Raw genomic sequence first — 18,206 nt, forward strand, 5'->3', positions numbered from 1 at the left:
TCCAATGGCAAGAGCAAAGGCTAAGCCACAAACCAACTATTTGTGGCCCGTGGTCCCCTGATATAACAAACATCCTTGATCAATACACAAATTGATCGGCTCTAACACTGAGTGTTAGAGTCATTTCAGTTGAAGGGAAAAGAATTAGAAGGGAAATCACATATAAAAAGGAAAGAAAACAAAAAGAGCACACAGTTCATTGGAATGCCTCAGGAACAGAAACAGCAACAGAAGGGATTACAGGTCAGCGCTGAATTTTGGAGCTGTTCTCTCTGTGAACTCATCTCACTTAAATTAAACCATCTGGAATCAATCCTGCTAATAAAGAAAGTCCTTTAGCTCTATCTCTCCAGTGTCAAATAAATCAATCATCCAAAATTTAGGCTGCAGTCTGGTGTGTTACTACAAATGACTGCTGTTGCAAATATTTTTTTAGGGCCACACATGTGGCACATGGAAGTTCCCAGGTTAGGGGTCAAATCAGAGCTGCAGCTGCCGGCCTACGCCACAGCCACAGTAACACGAGATCTGAGCTGCATCTACAACCCACACCACAGCTCACAGCCATGCTGGATCCTCAACCCACTGAGCAAGGCCAGGGATCGAAACCACATCCTCATGATACTAGTCAGGTTTGTAACCTGCTGAGCCACAACGGGAACTCCTGTTGCAAACATTCTTAACAGCTATTTTCTGTGCATTCATTGGAGAAAAGGCAGAAAAGTAGGACATATCGATTCTGAAGTTATTCTCCCACTCCAGGCATGTGATTAAAGAACATGTGCATGCCACAGTGAGTTAGATGAGCTTGGTTGCTGTAGCATCCAGTTCAGTATACACTGGACAAGCAAGTTTGTGCCTTAAACTCTAAGGAATTATAAGATATCAGTGGATGGAGGAAGTCTGGAGGGCCAGAGGAGAAAAGCATAAAAAGTATCCAGGATCTAAGAAAGAATCACATGACGACAAATCAATTTGAGAGTTTAATGCAGCCATCAGCCTCTTTGTCTTGATTACTTCATTGAAGAGGAGTATGGTTTTTCTCATTTCTGACATGAGCCCTGACAATAAACAGACTGAAACTCTTCTCTGAAACTTAACCCCTCCCGCCTCATGATGTTGACATAAGAGGCTGCAAGAAACTGGACTGACATTCAGTGCTCAGAGGCCCATTGCTGTTTACTCTCTGAGCCCTGGCTTTGTAAAGTATAGGTGAGGGTTTGAGAGCCCAGGAACAGTCAAAGGAGGAAAAAGGTAGTGAACTGGGGTTTAAGACAAGTGGTGGGACCAGGAATATTGAGATTATTATCCTACTCACCGTTTCATCCAAAGTTTCAGGCAGGAGTATTTAAGGGGCTTCAAACATCTTGTTATTTTTTTACCAAAGAACCTTTTCAGAATTCGGTAAACCACAACCAAAAGCACCAAACAGGTTAGGACAAACAAGGCCAGTGCCCTCTGAAAATTCAAGATGCAAGCTGTCAGGAGGTAGGCAGCATAAGCTAAAAGGAGAAAGTTCAGAGAAAAGATCAGCAAGGTAAAGCCCCAGGAGCAAATAAAGCTCTACTCAAGAACGTCTGGGACTTAAGGCAAGAAAAACCCTCCAGCAAACTTACCACCCAGCCCTAATTGTAAGACTGAGCTGAATCAATGGTAAACTCTTTTATTTTTCTTTTCTTTTTTTATTTTAGGGCCTCAGCTGCAGCATATGGAAATTCCCAGGCTAGGGGTTGAATCAGAGCTGTAGCTGCTGGCCCACGCCACAGCCACAGCAACTTGGGATCTGAGCCGTGTCTGCAACCTATAGGGCAGCTCACAGCCACACTGGATTCTTAACCCACTGAGCAAGGCCAGGGATAGAACCACTTTCTTGTAGATACTAGTCAGATTCTTCACCTGCTGAGCCACAATGGGAACTTCAGCAAACTGTTTTCTTGAGACGTCCCAAGGAGAGACCAACTTAGTTTGAATGCTGCATATTTTCACTCATCCCTGATGAAATCTCACTGCCTTCTATTTTATCTGATACGCTCTTTCTCTCCCTTGGAGTGGATTTGATCAGCATCCACCACTTTTTTTTAAATTTTATTATTATTATTATTATTATTTATTATTATTGCTATTTATTTATTTATTTATCTTTGTCTTTTGTCCTTTTTAGGGCAGCACCCGCAGCATATGGAGGTTCCCAGGCTAGGGGTCTAATTGGAACTGTAGCTGGCAGCCTACGCCAGAGTCACAGCAACGCCAGATCTGAGCCATGTCTGCGACCTACACTACAGATCATGGCAACACCAGATCCTTAACCCACCGAGCAAGGTCAGGGATCAAACCTGAAACCTCATGGTTCCTAGTTGGATTCGTTTCTGCTGCACCACAACGGGAACTCTGACCATTATATTCTTAAAAAATGATCTTTTCTCAAAACTTTCAGGCCCAGTAATTTCAGTCTTTCCTCTTCAGTAAAGCCATGTAAACAAGGCTACTACTAGGTAGCCATATGGCCCTCATTCCATGGCTCCTTGACACGCTGCAAATTATACTTTTTGTTTTCACCATCCCAACTGTCTCTAATATTGACATCAAAATCCCATCTCACTGCAGTATACTTTTAATAGAGGTTTGCTACATTTTAAAAATATTTCATATCATTGATCCTACTATATCAATATATATATCGATATTGATATATATTGATACATGTTATATTTTATATATATTGATATGTTACTTATACATATACCACAAGCTTCTTTCATAGACTATAAGAACAATGCCCTCCCTCACCAAGACACTAAAAAAGAGAAAAGCCTAGATTCTCTGAAATATTTGTCTATCAAATAGTACATTTTGAAAAATACTTTATTCTCAGATTCTACTTATTCCTGGAAGTGCAACTCTATACATTACAGTTCACCTATAAGTAATTAAGATTTACACAGCAAACAGGCCTTTTGATCAATTTGTGAATAAAGTTGCTTTGCATCTAGTAGTCATCTTGACACAAGGTCACATTTCTAAAATGATTGTGTCTCTCACTTCCACGGATTCTCAATATCTTACCCACACACAACAGGCTCAACAGGATCTTCTTGAACAAACCAGCATGTGTTTTGCAGAAACTTCTTGCTCTGGTGAAAGGCTGTAGGTTTTTCCTGATGAGAATCCAAAAGTTAACATACAAAAATCACTCCATTCCATTTGTATCAATTCCCAGAACTTAAACTGCCTGGCCTGAGGAAGAATTTTCTCTTAAAGAGGAAAATTATTCATCCAGGGGAAGTTAAGTAGTGTTCCAATAAGGTCGAAGAGGCCAGGTCAATCTGGCCAATGGGCAGCAGGTCAGAACACTCTTACCCAGCCTGGACTAGCAATAACTCCAGTAATCTCTTACCACAGAAGTGAACACTGGTCACATCAGGGAGAGACTCCTGGGACCTAATCCTTCTTCGTTCCCCAGGGACAAAGGATTGCTTAGCTTCCAGCTTCAAAAAATGCCTATTCTTTGAGAGGCAGCGTTGACCATTCCACCCGAAAAACCACACAAACCCATAACCCTGAACAGTCAATCACATGTGTATTGACAAACCAGAAGGAAGACTCTACCACCCACAAGAATTCTTGGGTAGGAGAGCCTGAGAGAAGATGCCCAGCATGTAGGATTATTTCAGTGTAATTTAACAAACACTTATAAAGTGGATTCTATGTACTAGGCTCTTTCTAAGAAGTGTACATACAGTAACTCATTGACTCCTAATAAGAACTCTTGAGGTGTTTACTATTACCATTCTCATTTTACAGATGTAGAAACTGGAAAACAAAGGACTAAAATACCTTTCCTAAGATTGTAAAAGTTGTAAGTAGCATGGACAGAATGTAAACTCAGGCAATCTGGCTTCAGAATCTGAGCTCTTAACCATCATTTTATGCAGCATCTTTCCCGGACCCCAAGCACACCTGTCTCTGCCATTCCTAAATATCTTCATCATACTGCAGTTACATGAGCAAAAAGCTTTAATTTCCAAATTCTAAGAAGCTCCAAAGAAGATGAGCCCAGCAAGAAGGTCCCAGTTGGCCATCATGCTGTGGCAGGACAGCTTAGCCAGGGCTGAGGCCAGCCTCTAGCTCAAAATGCTCAGGGGATTGGCAAAGATTTCCATGGCTCTTTCTCCATTGCTGCCTCTCCAATCTAACACATGCCCTCTTTTTTTATGCATAGCCTGCCTTTTTCTTCTTATTTCTTCTTTCTTGAGGGATTCCAACCCTGTGTTAGCTGTGTAGTGTATACTATCAGATATAGGTGATCTGAGGAAGGAGAAAACACTTTATCACACCTGCCTGGATCAATTCAAAAGGACACCTTAGGATTGCAATAACTCTGCTATCTTTCCATGCTTAACAGAGAAAGTAGTGAATAAAAAGGATTGCTTAAAAGTGTCAGTGCACCCAAAGGAGGTCATTATCTTTGGAACATCACTGGCAAAGTACATTAAGGAATTAATTTCATTTCAAGCCTAGACTTCTCAAGTGTGCCAGATGTCTTTGGTTTGCTCCAGATCTACTCTTCACCTCACTCTATGCCTGGGAGTCTAATCCATGTGGACTAAATCAATGGACTTCCATAACCCTCTGGATTACCTAGGGGTTCTAACAGGGGATCCCAGAAGGAGATTAGAGTGTATGAAAAGACTGAGGTCAGCATATTGAGGAGGTTTTTCTTTATCTGATTCCCCTTCTGGGTTCTTTTATATCTTGTCCTTTTGGGCCTAGGAATAGTAACTGTTCACTGCTTCTAGCCTCAGGTTCTTAAACTATTGTTTCTTGTGATTCTGCAATATTTTGCACACATCTTTGTAATCATCTTCCTGTAAATAAATCCTCCTCTAATTATCCTAACTAAAGTATGCCGTATGTTTCCTGTTAGGACCCAAACTGATATACTAGAGGAAGTTGATTTAAAATTATACCTAGTCAAATGCCAGTTCAGCAAGGCTATTGCAAAATTAGAGGGGGCACTTGCTAGTCCAAGAATAAGTATAAACTACATACCTAGAAAAGTTTTCTGCCATCGCCTCATGATCACATTTGACAATTTCCTAGGAACCAAAGTTCAGTAGGTGCTATCAAAAGTCAGTGAAGAGGAGTTCCCGTTGTGGCCCAGCGGAAGGAATCGGACTAGGAACCATGAGAATGGGGGTTCGATCCCTGGCCTCGTTCAGTGGGTTAAGGATCTGGCATTGCCATGAGCTGCAGAGCAGGTTGCAAATGCGGCTCGGACCCCCGCATTGCTGTGGCTGTGGCTGTGGCCAGCGGTTGTAGCTCTGATTCGACCCCTAGCCTGGGAATCTCCATACACTTTAAGTGTGGACCTAAAAAGAAAAAAAAATCAGTGAAGAGCACTCATTTCCACAAAACCCATTAACAACCTGATCCTAGAATGTCAAATTTAGAACTGGACCTCTGTTTTTAAAAATTAAAATAAAATTTTAGGAGTTCCCGTCGTGGCGCAGTGGTTAACGAATCCGACTAGGAACCATGAGGTTGCGGGTTCGGTCCCTGCCCTTGTTCAGGGGGTTAACGATCCGGCGTTACCGTGAGCTGTGGTGTAGGTTGCAGATGCGGCTCAGATCCCACGTTGCTGTGGCTCTGGCGTAGGCCGGTGGCTACAGCTCCGATTCGACCCCTTGCCTGGGAACCTCCATATGCCGTAGGAGCGGCCCAAAGAAATAGCAAAAAGACAAAAAAAAAATTTAAAATAAAATTTTAAAAAAGCCACAAGGGACATTCCAAAGGAAAAAAAGAAAACAAGTTCTCAGACTCTTTTAAACCAACTGAGAAGTAGTGTCTTGGGGTATGTGCACAGGTGTTCATGGTCCTGGTGTCCTGCTTGGCCCAGGATCTTATTAATATGACCAAGCTCTTTATTTTACATAATGATTCAGTTTGAGGGTTAGTAACTTGTGTTATATCCAGAAGCTGAATTGAGGGGAAAAAAAAAATCTCTCTTGTGACACTTGATATTCTGCCCGTAATTTTATGTGATATCTGTACCCACCGATAAAGTCTCCAGGTATGTGTATGGGGAGGCTTTCCAGGTATGGACCGATAATAACTCTCTCACTTACATGCTTACTGCCTGCATCCTCAAGTGAGAAGGCATAAGGTAAAGATGGGAGGTAGTGCTAGCTTAATGCGGCATTAGTGGGCACTATAGGTCAGGCCTAGCAGCAAGGGTGTTTGTGTATTTTTCTCAAGTGACCCTTTCTGCAAGATGTAAAAACTCTCATAACTAAGAGGGACAAAGCTATGAAAACTCCCAAGGTCTGGGGTACTATCATTTAGCAGTTAGAAAGAAAGGCTGTGCTCGCTTCGGCAGCACATATACTAAAATTGGAACGATACAGAGAAGATTAGCATGGCCCCTGTGCAAGGATGACACGCAAATTCGTGAAGCGTTCCATATTTTTGGGAAAATAAAAAAAAAAAGAAAGAAAGAAAGAAAGGAAGGCTTAGGACAGCTTTCAAAAAAAATCCATCTCTAGTGACAGCAGGGTGGATCTTTGCCTGCTCTAGCTTGAAGTAAGAACTAAGAGGAGTTCCCATCGTGGCGCAGTGGTTAATGAATCCGACTAGGAACCATGAGGTCGCAGGTTCGGTCCCTGCACTTGCTCAGTGGGTTAACGATCCGGCGTTGCCGTGAGCTGTGGTGTAGATTGCAGACGCGGCTCGGATCCCGTGTTGCTGTAGCTCTGGCATAGGCGGGCAGCTACAGCTCTGATTAGACCCCTAGCCTGGGAACCTCCATATGCCGTGGGAGCGGCCCAAGAAATAGCAAAAAGACAAAAAAAAAAAAAAAAGAACTAGGAGAAAGGAAGTGAGTCAACCCAGTAGCAAATTATGACCTGAGTAAAGGGCAAGAGCCTCTAGCAAGAAGAGACCAGAATCTTTTTAAGAGGTCCACAGTTTTAGTTTGATGATGTCGTAAAAAGGACTGGTCGGTCAATACTGTATCAGGTACCACTTTGCCAGATTCAAAGTCATGTTCGACTGGTGTAAAACTGGATAGGCAAGGATTGCTGGATAGTGTTGGGAATGGACTCAAGAACAATTACTAAAAGTGTCCAAGAGAGAATGGTGACTGAAAAGCAAAAAGGTTACTGATAAACTGAAATGTAAAGCCAAATAGGAGCTGGAAAACCAGGGAAGGCAAGAGAAATGTCTAGCAGATGGAGGCCAGCAAACCTACATTGGAAGCAGAGCCTCTGTGCACTTGGGCATGACCAGTTCTGACAGCCCAGGTAGAGTAAGAAGAGAACCTAAACCAGAACACAGCCCAGTTCTTAACAGCTCAGTTGTGATGGATGTGTTGCCTTGGGAAAGAACTCTCCCTCCACACAGTACCCGAATCTCTGCTTGATGTGCAATTTTTAAAAAAGGTCAGATTTTCACACTAAAAGTAGAGATTCATTGCCAAAAGTCCACAAAAACAAGAGGGACCTAGGTGGTGGGATTTCCAACAGGCCCTTCTACCCAGCTTCAACTTCTTCCTCCTAGAACTCTTTTTTGTTTGTTAGTTGGTTTTTTTTTTTTTTTAATGCACCTGTGTCATGCAGAAGAAGTTCCAGGGCCAAGGACCAAACCCATGCTACAGCAGCAACTAGAGCCACAGTAGTGACAATGCCAGATCCTTAACCCTGAGCTACCAGGGAACTCCCTTCTAGAATGCTTATCCCTCCAAGTTTAGAGCAGCAGGGGTTCTGAAAAGCAGTAGAGTCTTCCCAGGTAAGGCTCTCTCTCATTAGAGAGAATCATAATGCTTCCTCCAATTGCCATTTCCAGCCAGCCCTTCAGTTCTGTTGTTAGCAAAACTTTCTCCAGGTTTCTAGTATGTGATTAATGCTCATCATGGAATTCCTATGCTGAATCACTGTGTCCCTATTTACAACTTCTTGTAATGATTTCAATAGGAATGTGAGGACAAAGGAGCTCTGGCTCATTCAGCTGTTGACAGCAGGCTCAGGCCCTAACAGGGAAAAAAAAATGGAGGGACTTGAGGGACGATGTCCCAGCAAGGATGGGCTCCCTAAAATTCTTCACTCAGGACTTGCACTGACAGGCAACTTAGGTCCAAGATGCTCTTCTAGACCTCCCTCCTCCCACCCCCCTCCACCCACCTATCCCTGCCAGGCTTACCACCATCCTCCCGGGAAGTCAGAACAGTCGCTCTTATAGGGCAGCCAGAAGAAACAACAGACTTAGTAGGAGCAGTTGGAGAGCTAGGAGGAAAAGTGAAAAAGAGAAATGGATTTAAGAAGGAAGAGAGGTCAATGGCATATGGTGACGTGTAAAATTAGGTAGGATGGCAAAGGAAAAGATGGTGGTGAAGAGGTGACTGATTCTGTTTGAAAAAAGCCGTTCACAGGAGAGTGACTGCATGACAATGGAATTGTAGGGGACTGAGTGAGTGTGAACATATACTATATGGACCAGTTTATCAAAAAGGTTGTCTCAGAAGGAAAGAAAAACCACATACTATTTGTTAAGCACATTTTACGAGGTACCATAAGACCATCAATCCTCCTCCCCCAAAACCACAAGGTTAACATTATATTTATAAGCAAGGAAACTGAGCCTGCCAGCAGGTGGCAGAGTTAGGATTCAAAACCCAGATCTTCCCATTACTCCACATGGCTTCTAATTCTAATTAGATATTATGACTAGAATCCCGGAGGTACTATTCCAAAGTCCCAAAGTTATGACTGCTAAGAAAGTAAAGTAGAAGGGGCAGGTAACATGCCTGTGAATGTCAAAGAAGCTTTCACAAAGAAGAGAACAGACACAAATGATCTGAAAGGTCAAGGGGAAGGCATATGCCAAGGGGATATGTTGCAGGGAGTTAGAAGAGAAGGCTGGGCTTTCTCTAAAGGAGGAAAAGCATACTTGAGTGAGCCTAGCACCTGAAATAACAGAACAATTTATATTTGCTGAGAAGCAGAGAGCCTGTGGACAGGCGGGCGGCGGGAAGAAAGCTTGTAAAGAAAAGAGAAGTCAGGTCATTTAGATTATATATCATGCTTAGGAATCTCAGTTTTATCTTGTGGAAAGAAGAGACCCATTGAAGAATTTAATCAAGGTAATAACATGAGCAGATTAGTGTTTTGGAAAGATCACTCTGGAGGCAGGGGGTGGCAGATGGGCTGGGGGCCAGGAAAGAAGTGACTGAGGGTGCTGGGAAGGACTGATAAGTGGGTGAAGGTGTTTGAGAAAAGGATCAACATTGAGGGGAGGGAAACTGGGATGACAATGAGGTTCCTGCCATCGGTGACTCAGGATGATAAAAATAACCAAAATAGAGAATACAGGAGGAGGAACAGACCTGGGAGGAAATGTGAGATTATTTATCTCTGTGTGCCTAGAGTCCAGCCCAGGGTCTGACTTAGTAGGAAAGCATCAAATCTATGCTGATAGGAATTTGGTTTTAATGTTTAATTTAAAGTGTATGTCACACCCAGGTGAAGATGTTTAAAAAGTGGTTAGATATATAGATCAGAAGCTTAAACCAAAGATGCAGGCTTCAGGAGTTCCTGTTGTGGCACAACAGAAAGGAATCTGACTAGTTACCGTCTACTACCTCGCTCAGTAGATGGGGAATGCAGCGTTGTCCTGAGCTGTGGTGTAGTTTGCAGACGCAGCTCAGATCCTGTGTTGCTGTGGCTATAGCCTAGGCCAGCCAGCTATAGCTCTGATTTAACCCCTAGCCTGGGAACCACAGGTGCCACCCTAAAAAGAAAAAAAAAAAAAAAAGGTGCAGGCTTCAGATGTGGCTTTATGAATCAAGACATTAAGTGTAGGGGTGAGAATAGAAGACAAATGACAGGCTCTGGGAAAGAGCCAAGAAAGAACATCCAGACAGGTAGGAGAATGAGGAGGGTATAGGGTCATTAAAATAATAAATGAGTTTCCAGAGAGAAAAGGTCAGAAGGGTCATGCTGCAGAGATGCCCAGTGAAAGCGTGTGTATGTTGGACTTGGTAAGTAGGTTTTCATCTCTCGCTTGGGTAAGAGATTTTCAGCTGAGCAGTGGTGGTGAAAACTAGATTGCTCTGGGCTGAGAAATGAGTGGGGAGGGGAGAAAAAGCAAACAGCAAGAAAAAACTTGGCCTTGAAGGAAAAAGATATCACAAGTTTGAGTTAAGGTTGATTTTGTGTTTGTTTATTATAAGAAGAAAGAAGCTTAAGATTGGAGGAGGGTCTAATGGAGAAGGAATAATTGAAGAGATGGAGAAGAGTGGCATTAAGAAGACGGGTAGAGAGGTTGATTGCAGATTCAGAGTAGGACTTCTGACAAAGGAGAGGAAAAGACAGGGATTCATGCAGGTGCAGGTATATTTAAGTTGGAGCATGTGGAAAAAACATTGTTTAAAAACAAAAATAACACTGTAGTATGGGGTTTACAACATATGTAGAAAGAAACTTAATAGTAATATAAAGGCTGGAGAAGGACATACAGAAGTATACTATCATAAGTTTCTTATATTATATATGAAGGGATATAGTATCACTTGAAGGTAGACTTGATAAGTTGAAAATATAAACTATAAACTCTATTTTATTTTATTTTTATTTTTTATTTATTTTTGGCCACACTCACAGCATGCAAAAGTTTCTGGGCCAGAGGTCAAACCCACATCATAGCAGGGACAATGCCAGATCCTTAACTGCTAAGCCACAAGGAACTCCACATACTATAAACTCTAAAGCAACCACTAATACAGTGAAACACAGAGTTACAGCCAATAATTCAACAAAGGAAATAAAATGGAATCATTTAGAAGTATTCAATTAACCTGGAAAAAAAAGGCATAAAAAGAAGAAAGAGCATCAAAGAGGAAAGGCAATTTTTTAAAAACAAGAACAATGGCAAGACATCTTGTGTTTATGGAACAGAAGATTAATATTGTTTTGGAGTTCCCGTCGTGGTTCAGTGGTTAAAAATCCGACTAGGAACCCTGAGGTTGTGAGTTCAATCCCTGGCCTCGCTCAGTGGGTTAAGAATCTGGTGTTGCCATGAGCTGTGGTGTAGGTCGCAGACATGGCTCAGATCTGAGCAACAGCTCTGATTCAACCCCTAGCCTGGGAACCTCCATATGCCATGGGTGCGGCCCTAGAAAAGACCAAAAAAAAAGACCAAAAAAAAAAAGAAGAAGAATTAATATTGTTTAGGAGTTCCCACTGTGGCTCAGTGGAAACAAATCTCACTAGTATCCATGAGGATGCGGGTTCAATACCTGGCCTTTCTTAGTAGGTTAAGGATCCAGCGTTGATGTGATCTGTGATGTTGGTTGCAGATGTGGCTTGGATCTGGCATTGCTGTGGTGCGGCATAGGCTGGTAGCTACATCTCCGATTTTGACTCCTAGCCTGGGAACATCCATATGCTGAGGGTGCAGCAATTCCTATCAAAATTCCAGTGGCACTCTTCACAGAAATATAAAAAACAATCCTAAAATTTGTATGGAACCGCACATAATCAAAGCAATCCTGAAGAAAAAGAACAAAGCTAGAGGTACCATACTACTTGATTTCAAACTAAACTACTAAGATATAGTAATAAAAAACAGTATGGTACTGGCATAAAAAGACATATAGACCAATGAAACAGAATAGAAAGCCAAGATTTAAGCTCCCACATATACAGTCAACTAATATTCAACAAGGGCACCAAGAACACCCAATGGGGAAAAGACAGTCTCTTGGATAGTCTCTTGAACAAATGGTGTTGGGAAAACTGGATAAACACATAAAGAGCAATGAAACTGGACCCCTATTTACCCCACACAAAAATTAATTCAAAGTGGATCAAAGACTTAAACATAAGACTTGATACCATAAAACTCGAGGGGAGGAAGCTCCTCAACTTTGGTCTTAACAATAATTTCCTGGATGGTAAACTAAAAGCACAAACAGCAAAAGCAAAATTCAAAAAGTAGGACTATAGGGGAGTTCCCATCGTGGCGCACTGGTTAACGAATCTGACTAGGAATCATGAGTTTGAGGGTTTGATCCCTGGCCTAGTTCAGTGGATTAAGGATCCAGCGTTGCCGTGAGCTGTGGTGTAGGTTACAGACGCGGCTTGGATCCCGAGTTGCTGTGGCTCTGGTGTAGGCTGGCAGCTACAGCTCCCTAGCCTAGGAACCTCCATATGCCTCAGGAAGCGGCCCTAGAAAAGACAAAAACAAAACAAAACAAAAAAGTAGGACTATAGCACAAGCTTCTATACAACTTAAAACTTCTATACAACAAAAGAAAAATGAAATGAAAAAGCAAATTACATAATGGGAGAAAGTTTTTGCAAACCATATATTGCATAAAAGGGTAATATCCAAAATATGAAAAGAACTCAAACAACTCTGTAACAACAACAAAAGATGCAATTTAAAAATAGACGGAGGAATTGAATAGACATCTTTTTCCAAAGAAGACAGCCAAACAGCCAGGTATGTGAAAAGTTGCTCAACATCACTAATCATCAAGGAAATGAAAACAAAAAACCATCTCACACCTGTTAGAATAGTGAGATATAACCTCACAACTGTTAAGAATGGCTATCATCAAGAGACAAGAGATAACAAGTAAGTTGAGGATGTGAAGAAAAGGAAACTCGTATACACTGTTGGTGGGAATATAAATTGGTTCGAGCACTATGGAAAACAATTTGGAGTTTCTTAAAAAATTAAAAATAGATCCACCATAAGACCCAGTAATTCCATTCGGGGTATATGCCTAAAGGAAATGAAAACAGTATATCAAAGATGTATATTCCAGGCTGAGGAAAAGGACCATTTGTGATGACGTAATGGACATGACTGCTTTTGAGTACGGCCTTACAAGATATGTTGTATTTGAGCAGAAAGACATAAAATGAAAAGACATTTCACTCAGGAGGAATGATGGAAAGCATGACATAGAGGCAGCAAATGATGGTTGACTCTAACTAGAGCAGAGAGGAGCATTAGAAAAGGAATTAATTGTAAAGAGTTAATGCTGAAAGGTCAAGTTAGATAGGGGGCAGAAGTGGGGAAGACTTGAATGCCAGGCTGTGAAGTTGTGTTCTGTTCAGGAAGCAATGGGGAATGATAGAGACTTTTGAACAAGGCGGGTCAGAGTCATGCTTTAGATAGTTCTGATAGAATCTGTATAAGATAGGTTGGCAGCAAGTGATGGGCCTTGGAAACAAGAAATGTACATGGGTGCCATTTGAATAGTATAGCAGAAATGAGTTTCAAAATACAGATTCTACAGTAGTTGATAAAAGAAGGAAAGAAAATCACACACAGAAATACAGAAGGTAAACCAAATGGGGGAAATGCGTAGCTTTACTAGGATTTAAAGAAATGCAAGTTAGGAGTTTGCGTCGTGGCTCAGTGGTTAACGAATCCAACTAGGAACCATGAGGTTGTGGGTTCGATCCCTGGCCTTGCTCAGTTGGTTAAGGATCCAGCGTTGCTGCGAGCTGTGGTGTAGGCCACAGATGCCGCTTGGATCCCTCATTGGTGTGCCTCTGGCGTAGGCCAGCGGCTACAGCTCTGATTAGACCCCTAGCCTGGGAACCTCCACATGCCAAGGGAGCAGCCCAAGAAATGGCCAAAAGACAACAAAAACAAAAAAGTGCAAGTTATAACTTTAAGCAAGATTTTATGTAACTTAAAATTTTATGTAACTTAAAATTTTTCAGCTGAGAAAATATAGTTTATGAGGTTTGAGGGGACTGGACACAGTTATATATCAGAGCAGTTTAAGGTGCCAACAACAATCTGACAAAATATGTCAAGGACCTTCCACCTAAGTACTAATATTATCCCTGTTTTACAGCATGAAAATTGAGGCTTGGAGTTCCCATTGTGGTGCAGTGGTTAACGAATCCAACTAGGAACCATGAGGTTGTGGGTTCAATCCCTGGCCTTGTTCGGTGGGTTGAGGATCCAGTGTTGCTGTGAGCTGTGGTGTAGGTTGCAGACTCAGCTCGGATCCCACGTTGCTGTGGCTCTGGCATAGGCCGGTGGCTACAGCTCCGATTCAACCTCTAGCCTGGGAACTTCCATATGCTGTGAGAGTGGCCCAGGAAATGGCAAAAAAAAAAAAAAAAAAGAAAGAAAAGAAAAAAGAAAACTGAGGCTTAGGGAGGCTAAGTAACTTGCCCATTATCTCGTAAGTGATAGGGTCAGTAGTGCAAAGACACCAGCTTATATCAACTGGGGACAGCTGATTGTTACATTTTCAGGAAATGTGCAAGAATTAAGTGAATAAATTTACAAATTAAACTACATTAAGAAACAAGGGTAATGAATACTCAAAACATCACTTCCTAATATTTTGCTACATTTTACTGTTACCTAAGCTCTTGAGGTTCTCTCTTGTGTGTGCAAGGTAGAAATCTTACATAATGATGTGCCATTGCACATCTCTTCCCAACTCCTCATTCAAAAACAACCCATCAGCCCTGTTGAGAGTATTTATATTATAGTCAAATGCTGCAAATCACAGCTTGATTTACTATTTTGCCTAGATCAAGGATTGGCAAACTACAGCCTGGGGTCCAGTCCATCCCACCTTGTTTTTATTTTTTGGGTTTTTTATTTATTTATTTTGTCTTTTTAGGGCTGCGCACATGGCATAAGGAGGTTCCACCTTGTTTTTATAAATAAAGCTTTATTAGACCACAGCCATGCCCATCTGCTTGGTATTATTCGTGGCAGTTTTCCTGCTAAAATGGTAGGGTTGAGTTGCAGCAGAGACCTTACAGCCCATAGCACCTAAAATATTTACTATCAAGTTCTTTATAGAAAAAGTTTGCCAACCCAATGTCTTTTTTTTTGGCCTTTTTTTTTTTTTGGTCTTTTGCCTTTTGTCTTTTTAGGGCCACACCTATGGCATATGGAAGTTCCTGGGCTGGGGGTTGAATTGGAACTTAGCTGCTGGCCTACGCCACAGCAACCCAGGATCCCAGCTGCGTCTACAACCTACACCACAGCTCACGGCAACACCGGATCCCTAATCCACTGAGAGAGGCCAGGGATTGAACCCGAGTCCTCATGGATAGTAGCTGGGTTCCTTAACCACTGGGCCATGACAGGAACTCCCCAGTGTTTTATTCATTAAGGCAAGCAAAAATATGAACCAGGAGTTCCCGTCGTGGCGCAGTGGTTAACGAATCCGACTAGGAACCATGAGGTTGCGGGTTCGGTCCCTGCACTTGCTCAGTGGGTTAACGATCCGGCGTTGCCGTGAGCTGTGGTGTAGGTTGCAGACGCGGCTCGGATCCCGCGTTGCTGTGGCTCTGGCGTAGGCCGGTGGCTACAGCTCCGATTCAACCCCTAGCCTGGGAACCTCCATATGCCGCGGGAGCGGCCCAAGAAATAGCAACAACAACAACAACAACAACAACAACAACAAAAAACAAAAAATATATATATATATATGAACCAATACTCATGGCAATTACTCTTGGAAAGCCAATTCTCAAACATTTACCAAGCACACCACTGGGTAGAGTTCAGATGTAGACCTAAGTAGTCTAATGCTAGAATTCACATTAACCACCATATTGCTAAACAACGTATAAAATATTATGGAAGCATGAAAAATTTATAGAAAGCTGTCAATTCATAGAAGTATGATATATAAAATAAGTGGAAAAAAACAAAAATACAAAGTAGAAATATCCCACACTGATATATACCACTGATATATATCAGTTTGCATATAAAAGTGAAATTTGGGAGAAGCAAACAGAAGTTAAAATTTTAAGCTTGTTTTCTCTATGAAGTCACTGAGTTACTTCTTAAAAAGAAGAAAATACACATCCATATATTCCCTTTAGAAACTATCCACTATTCTCCTCTAAGCTTCTCAGTGTATGACCTCTGTGGTATTTTATAAATACCCAGACTCTTTCCATACCGCAGAACATGGCTTCCATCTGATCTATTTCACCCAGACAACTTCTACAGACATTACTTTTAGGACTATGACTATGACCAAATTCAAAGATTCTTCTCACTTCTTTCTTGACTCCTGTTACACAGAACATTGTGGATTGATTGTACCTTCATTCTTGTCACTTTCCTCCCGTTTGATTTCCAAGACTGTGCTTTGTAACTTTCTCTACTATCTCTCATGGTTGGTCCTTCCAAGTCTTTAAATTTCTGGATTTCTCTTTATTTCATCCCCAAATCTAAGTATTCCAGAAAAGCTATTTTTAAAAAATTTATGGTTAAGTTCATTTCTAAGCTTCAATTTTCTCTTTTGCTTTGTTTTTGTCTTTAGGGCCACACCCATAGCATATGGAGGTATCCAGGCTAGGGGTTGAATCGGAGCTACAGCCACAGCAACACCAGATCTGAGCCACATCTTCGACCTACACCACAGCTCACGGCAATGCTGGATCCTTAACTCACTGAGCGAGGCCAGGGATCAAACCTGAGTCCTCATGAATACTAGTCAGATTCATTTCCACTGAGCCATGACAGGAACTCCTAAGCCTCAATTTTCTTTTTTTCTTTTTTTTTGTCTTTTCTAGGGCCGCTCCTGCAGCATATGAAGATTCCCAGGCTAGGGGTCTAATTGGAGTTGTGGCCACTGGCCTATGCCACAACCACAGCAATGAGGGATCTGAGCCGCGTCTGCAACCTACACCACAGCTCACGGCAATGCCAGAGCCTTAACCCACTGAGCGAGGTCAGGGATCGAACCCTCAACCTCATGGTTCCTAGTTGGATTCGCTAACCACTTAGCCACGACCGGAACTCCCTAAGCCTCAATTTTCTAATTGAAAAAGGGGACTAAAATTAGTACCCACTTCTTGTTGTGAATATTAAATTAATTAATCACATGAGGCATTCTGCACAAATAGTAAGTACTCAATAAATATTAGTCATTGTTAATGCTCACTGCTGTTATCTTTGTTGGCAGTCCAACTGCTGCTGATATCGCTGAATCATTATTTATGGCATAGGTTTATATAATAATTAATTACATAAAAGTATATATGTGCATATGGTAACAGCAGGTGGCTGTGAGTCTTATTTCCACAAAAGGATCACGAGCTCCTAAGAACAGGGCAAGTTTGACCTCTTCTGATTCCACTGACCACACTGGCTCACCCTGGGCCCTTCCTAACTAAATTGATTTCAGAACACCTGTACCTCTTCTGAGTGGGAGGCTCCAACCCATCCTCAAGGCTGTGTCCTTGATCTTCAGCCCTCTTGGTTTTCTCAGGACTTATTCCTTCTTCCTGTAAGCACAGGTAGAGTTGAAGTCAGTCATAAGGGCTGCCAGGGGTGATGGGGATCACAAGCAGCCAAAGACCCTACATGAGGCCATGCAGCAGCCCACAAAGATGTGCTGAAAATAAACTGTTGAGTTACCGTGAGCTCCAGTCCTGGGTTCTCTATTCCAGTTTCCACTGTGGACGGAGCAATGGCCTCTCTCCCATTTGTTTTCTCCATCTGCTGTTCTCCTGAACAAAAAATTCATTGCCAAGTCTGAAAGATGAGTTGTTCTATAATGTGGGGCTGGGGAGAATCTTTAGGGTCAGTTACCTACAGGAAAAACAAAACTAAAAATGTTTAGAGATTTAGTTGATTTCTTTAAGAACTGAGAATTGACAAGCTTGGAAGAAAAATCCCAAAATAATAAACAATGAAATATAGACTTCTGCTTCCTATCGTGAATAGCTAAGGAAGGGGAAGTAAGAGAAGAAAAATGAAGGACAGAGGAATTGAAGTAAACCAGTGATTTATCCAGGACTCCAAGACCTAAAGGAAGGTTTATAGGACAACTACTTCCTATTAGCCTCCAGGAGGCCCCACTGAGCTGTGCAGAGTAAGAAGAAAAGAGAAAGGGAGGCAGAGGGCAGGAAAGACGGCAGCCCTGAATATACTACTGAAAAAAAAAACAAAACAAAAATTAACAGGCTTTCAAGTTCCTGGCCATATTGTAGTATGAGAACTGTTGTTGGAGCATCTAAGAGAGCGGCTCATCAGATAATAAAAGAAACCTACATGTAGAGTAATCAGAATGGATGTTAATTATCCCAAATAAAGAAAAGTTTTAAAACAAAATGAGAGAATAAGAAAAAAAGCAAACACTTGAGCCTCACTCTAAGCAACCTTAGTAGATAAACATTCAAGGTTATCTGAGATGATTT

At 41.8% G+C, this 18,206-nt stretch overlaps 1 protein-coding gene and 1 non-coding gene across 3 annotated transcripts in view; one reads left to right on the plus strand and one right to left on the minus strand.

Moving 5' to 3' along the window:
* SLC28A2 (solute carrier family 28 member 2) overlaps nt 1-17,625 on the minus strand; it is a 37,058-nt gene extending 19,433 nt beyond the window's left edge. For both annotated transcript variants that reach the window (XR_007133102.1, XM_047766455.1), the window contains exons 1-4: nt 17,425-17,625; nt 17,203-17,291; nt 3,064-3,155; nt 1,319-1,502 (exon numbers count right to left, since the gene is read on the minus strand). Coding sequence is in view for 1 of the 2 variants with exons in the window: in XM_047766455.1 (XP_047622411.1) it covers nt 1,319-1,502; nt 3,064-3,155; nt 17,203-17,291; nt 17,425-17,505 (446 nt within the window). In the remaining variant the exon portion in view is untranslated. The remainder of the gene's footprint in view (nt 1-1,318; nt 1,503-3,063; nt 3,156-17,202; nt 17,292-17,424) is intronic.
* LOC125121812 (U6 spliceosomal RNA) lies at nt 6,361-6,467 on the plus strand. The gene has a single exon (XR_007133663.1). It is a non-coding gene; the product is annotated as a U6 spliceosomal RNA (small nuclear RNA).
* Nucleotides 17,626-18,206: the final 581 nt, after the last annotated feature.

The sequence above is a fragment of the Phacochoerus africanus genome, chromosome 2, assembly GCF_016906955.1.
Source record: "Phacochoerus africanus isolate WHEZ1 chromosome 2, ROS_Pafr_v1, whole genome shotgun sequence".
Taxonomy (NCBI): domain Eukaryota; kingdom Metazoa; phylum Chordata; class Mammalia; order Artiodactyla; family Suidae; genus Phacochoerus; species Phacochoerus africanus.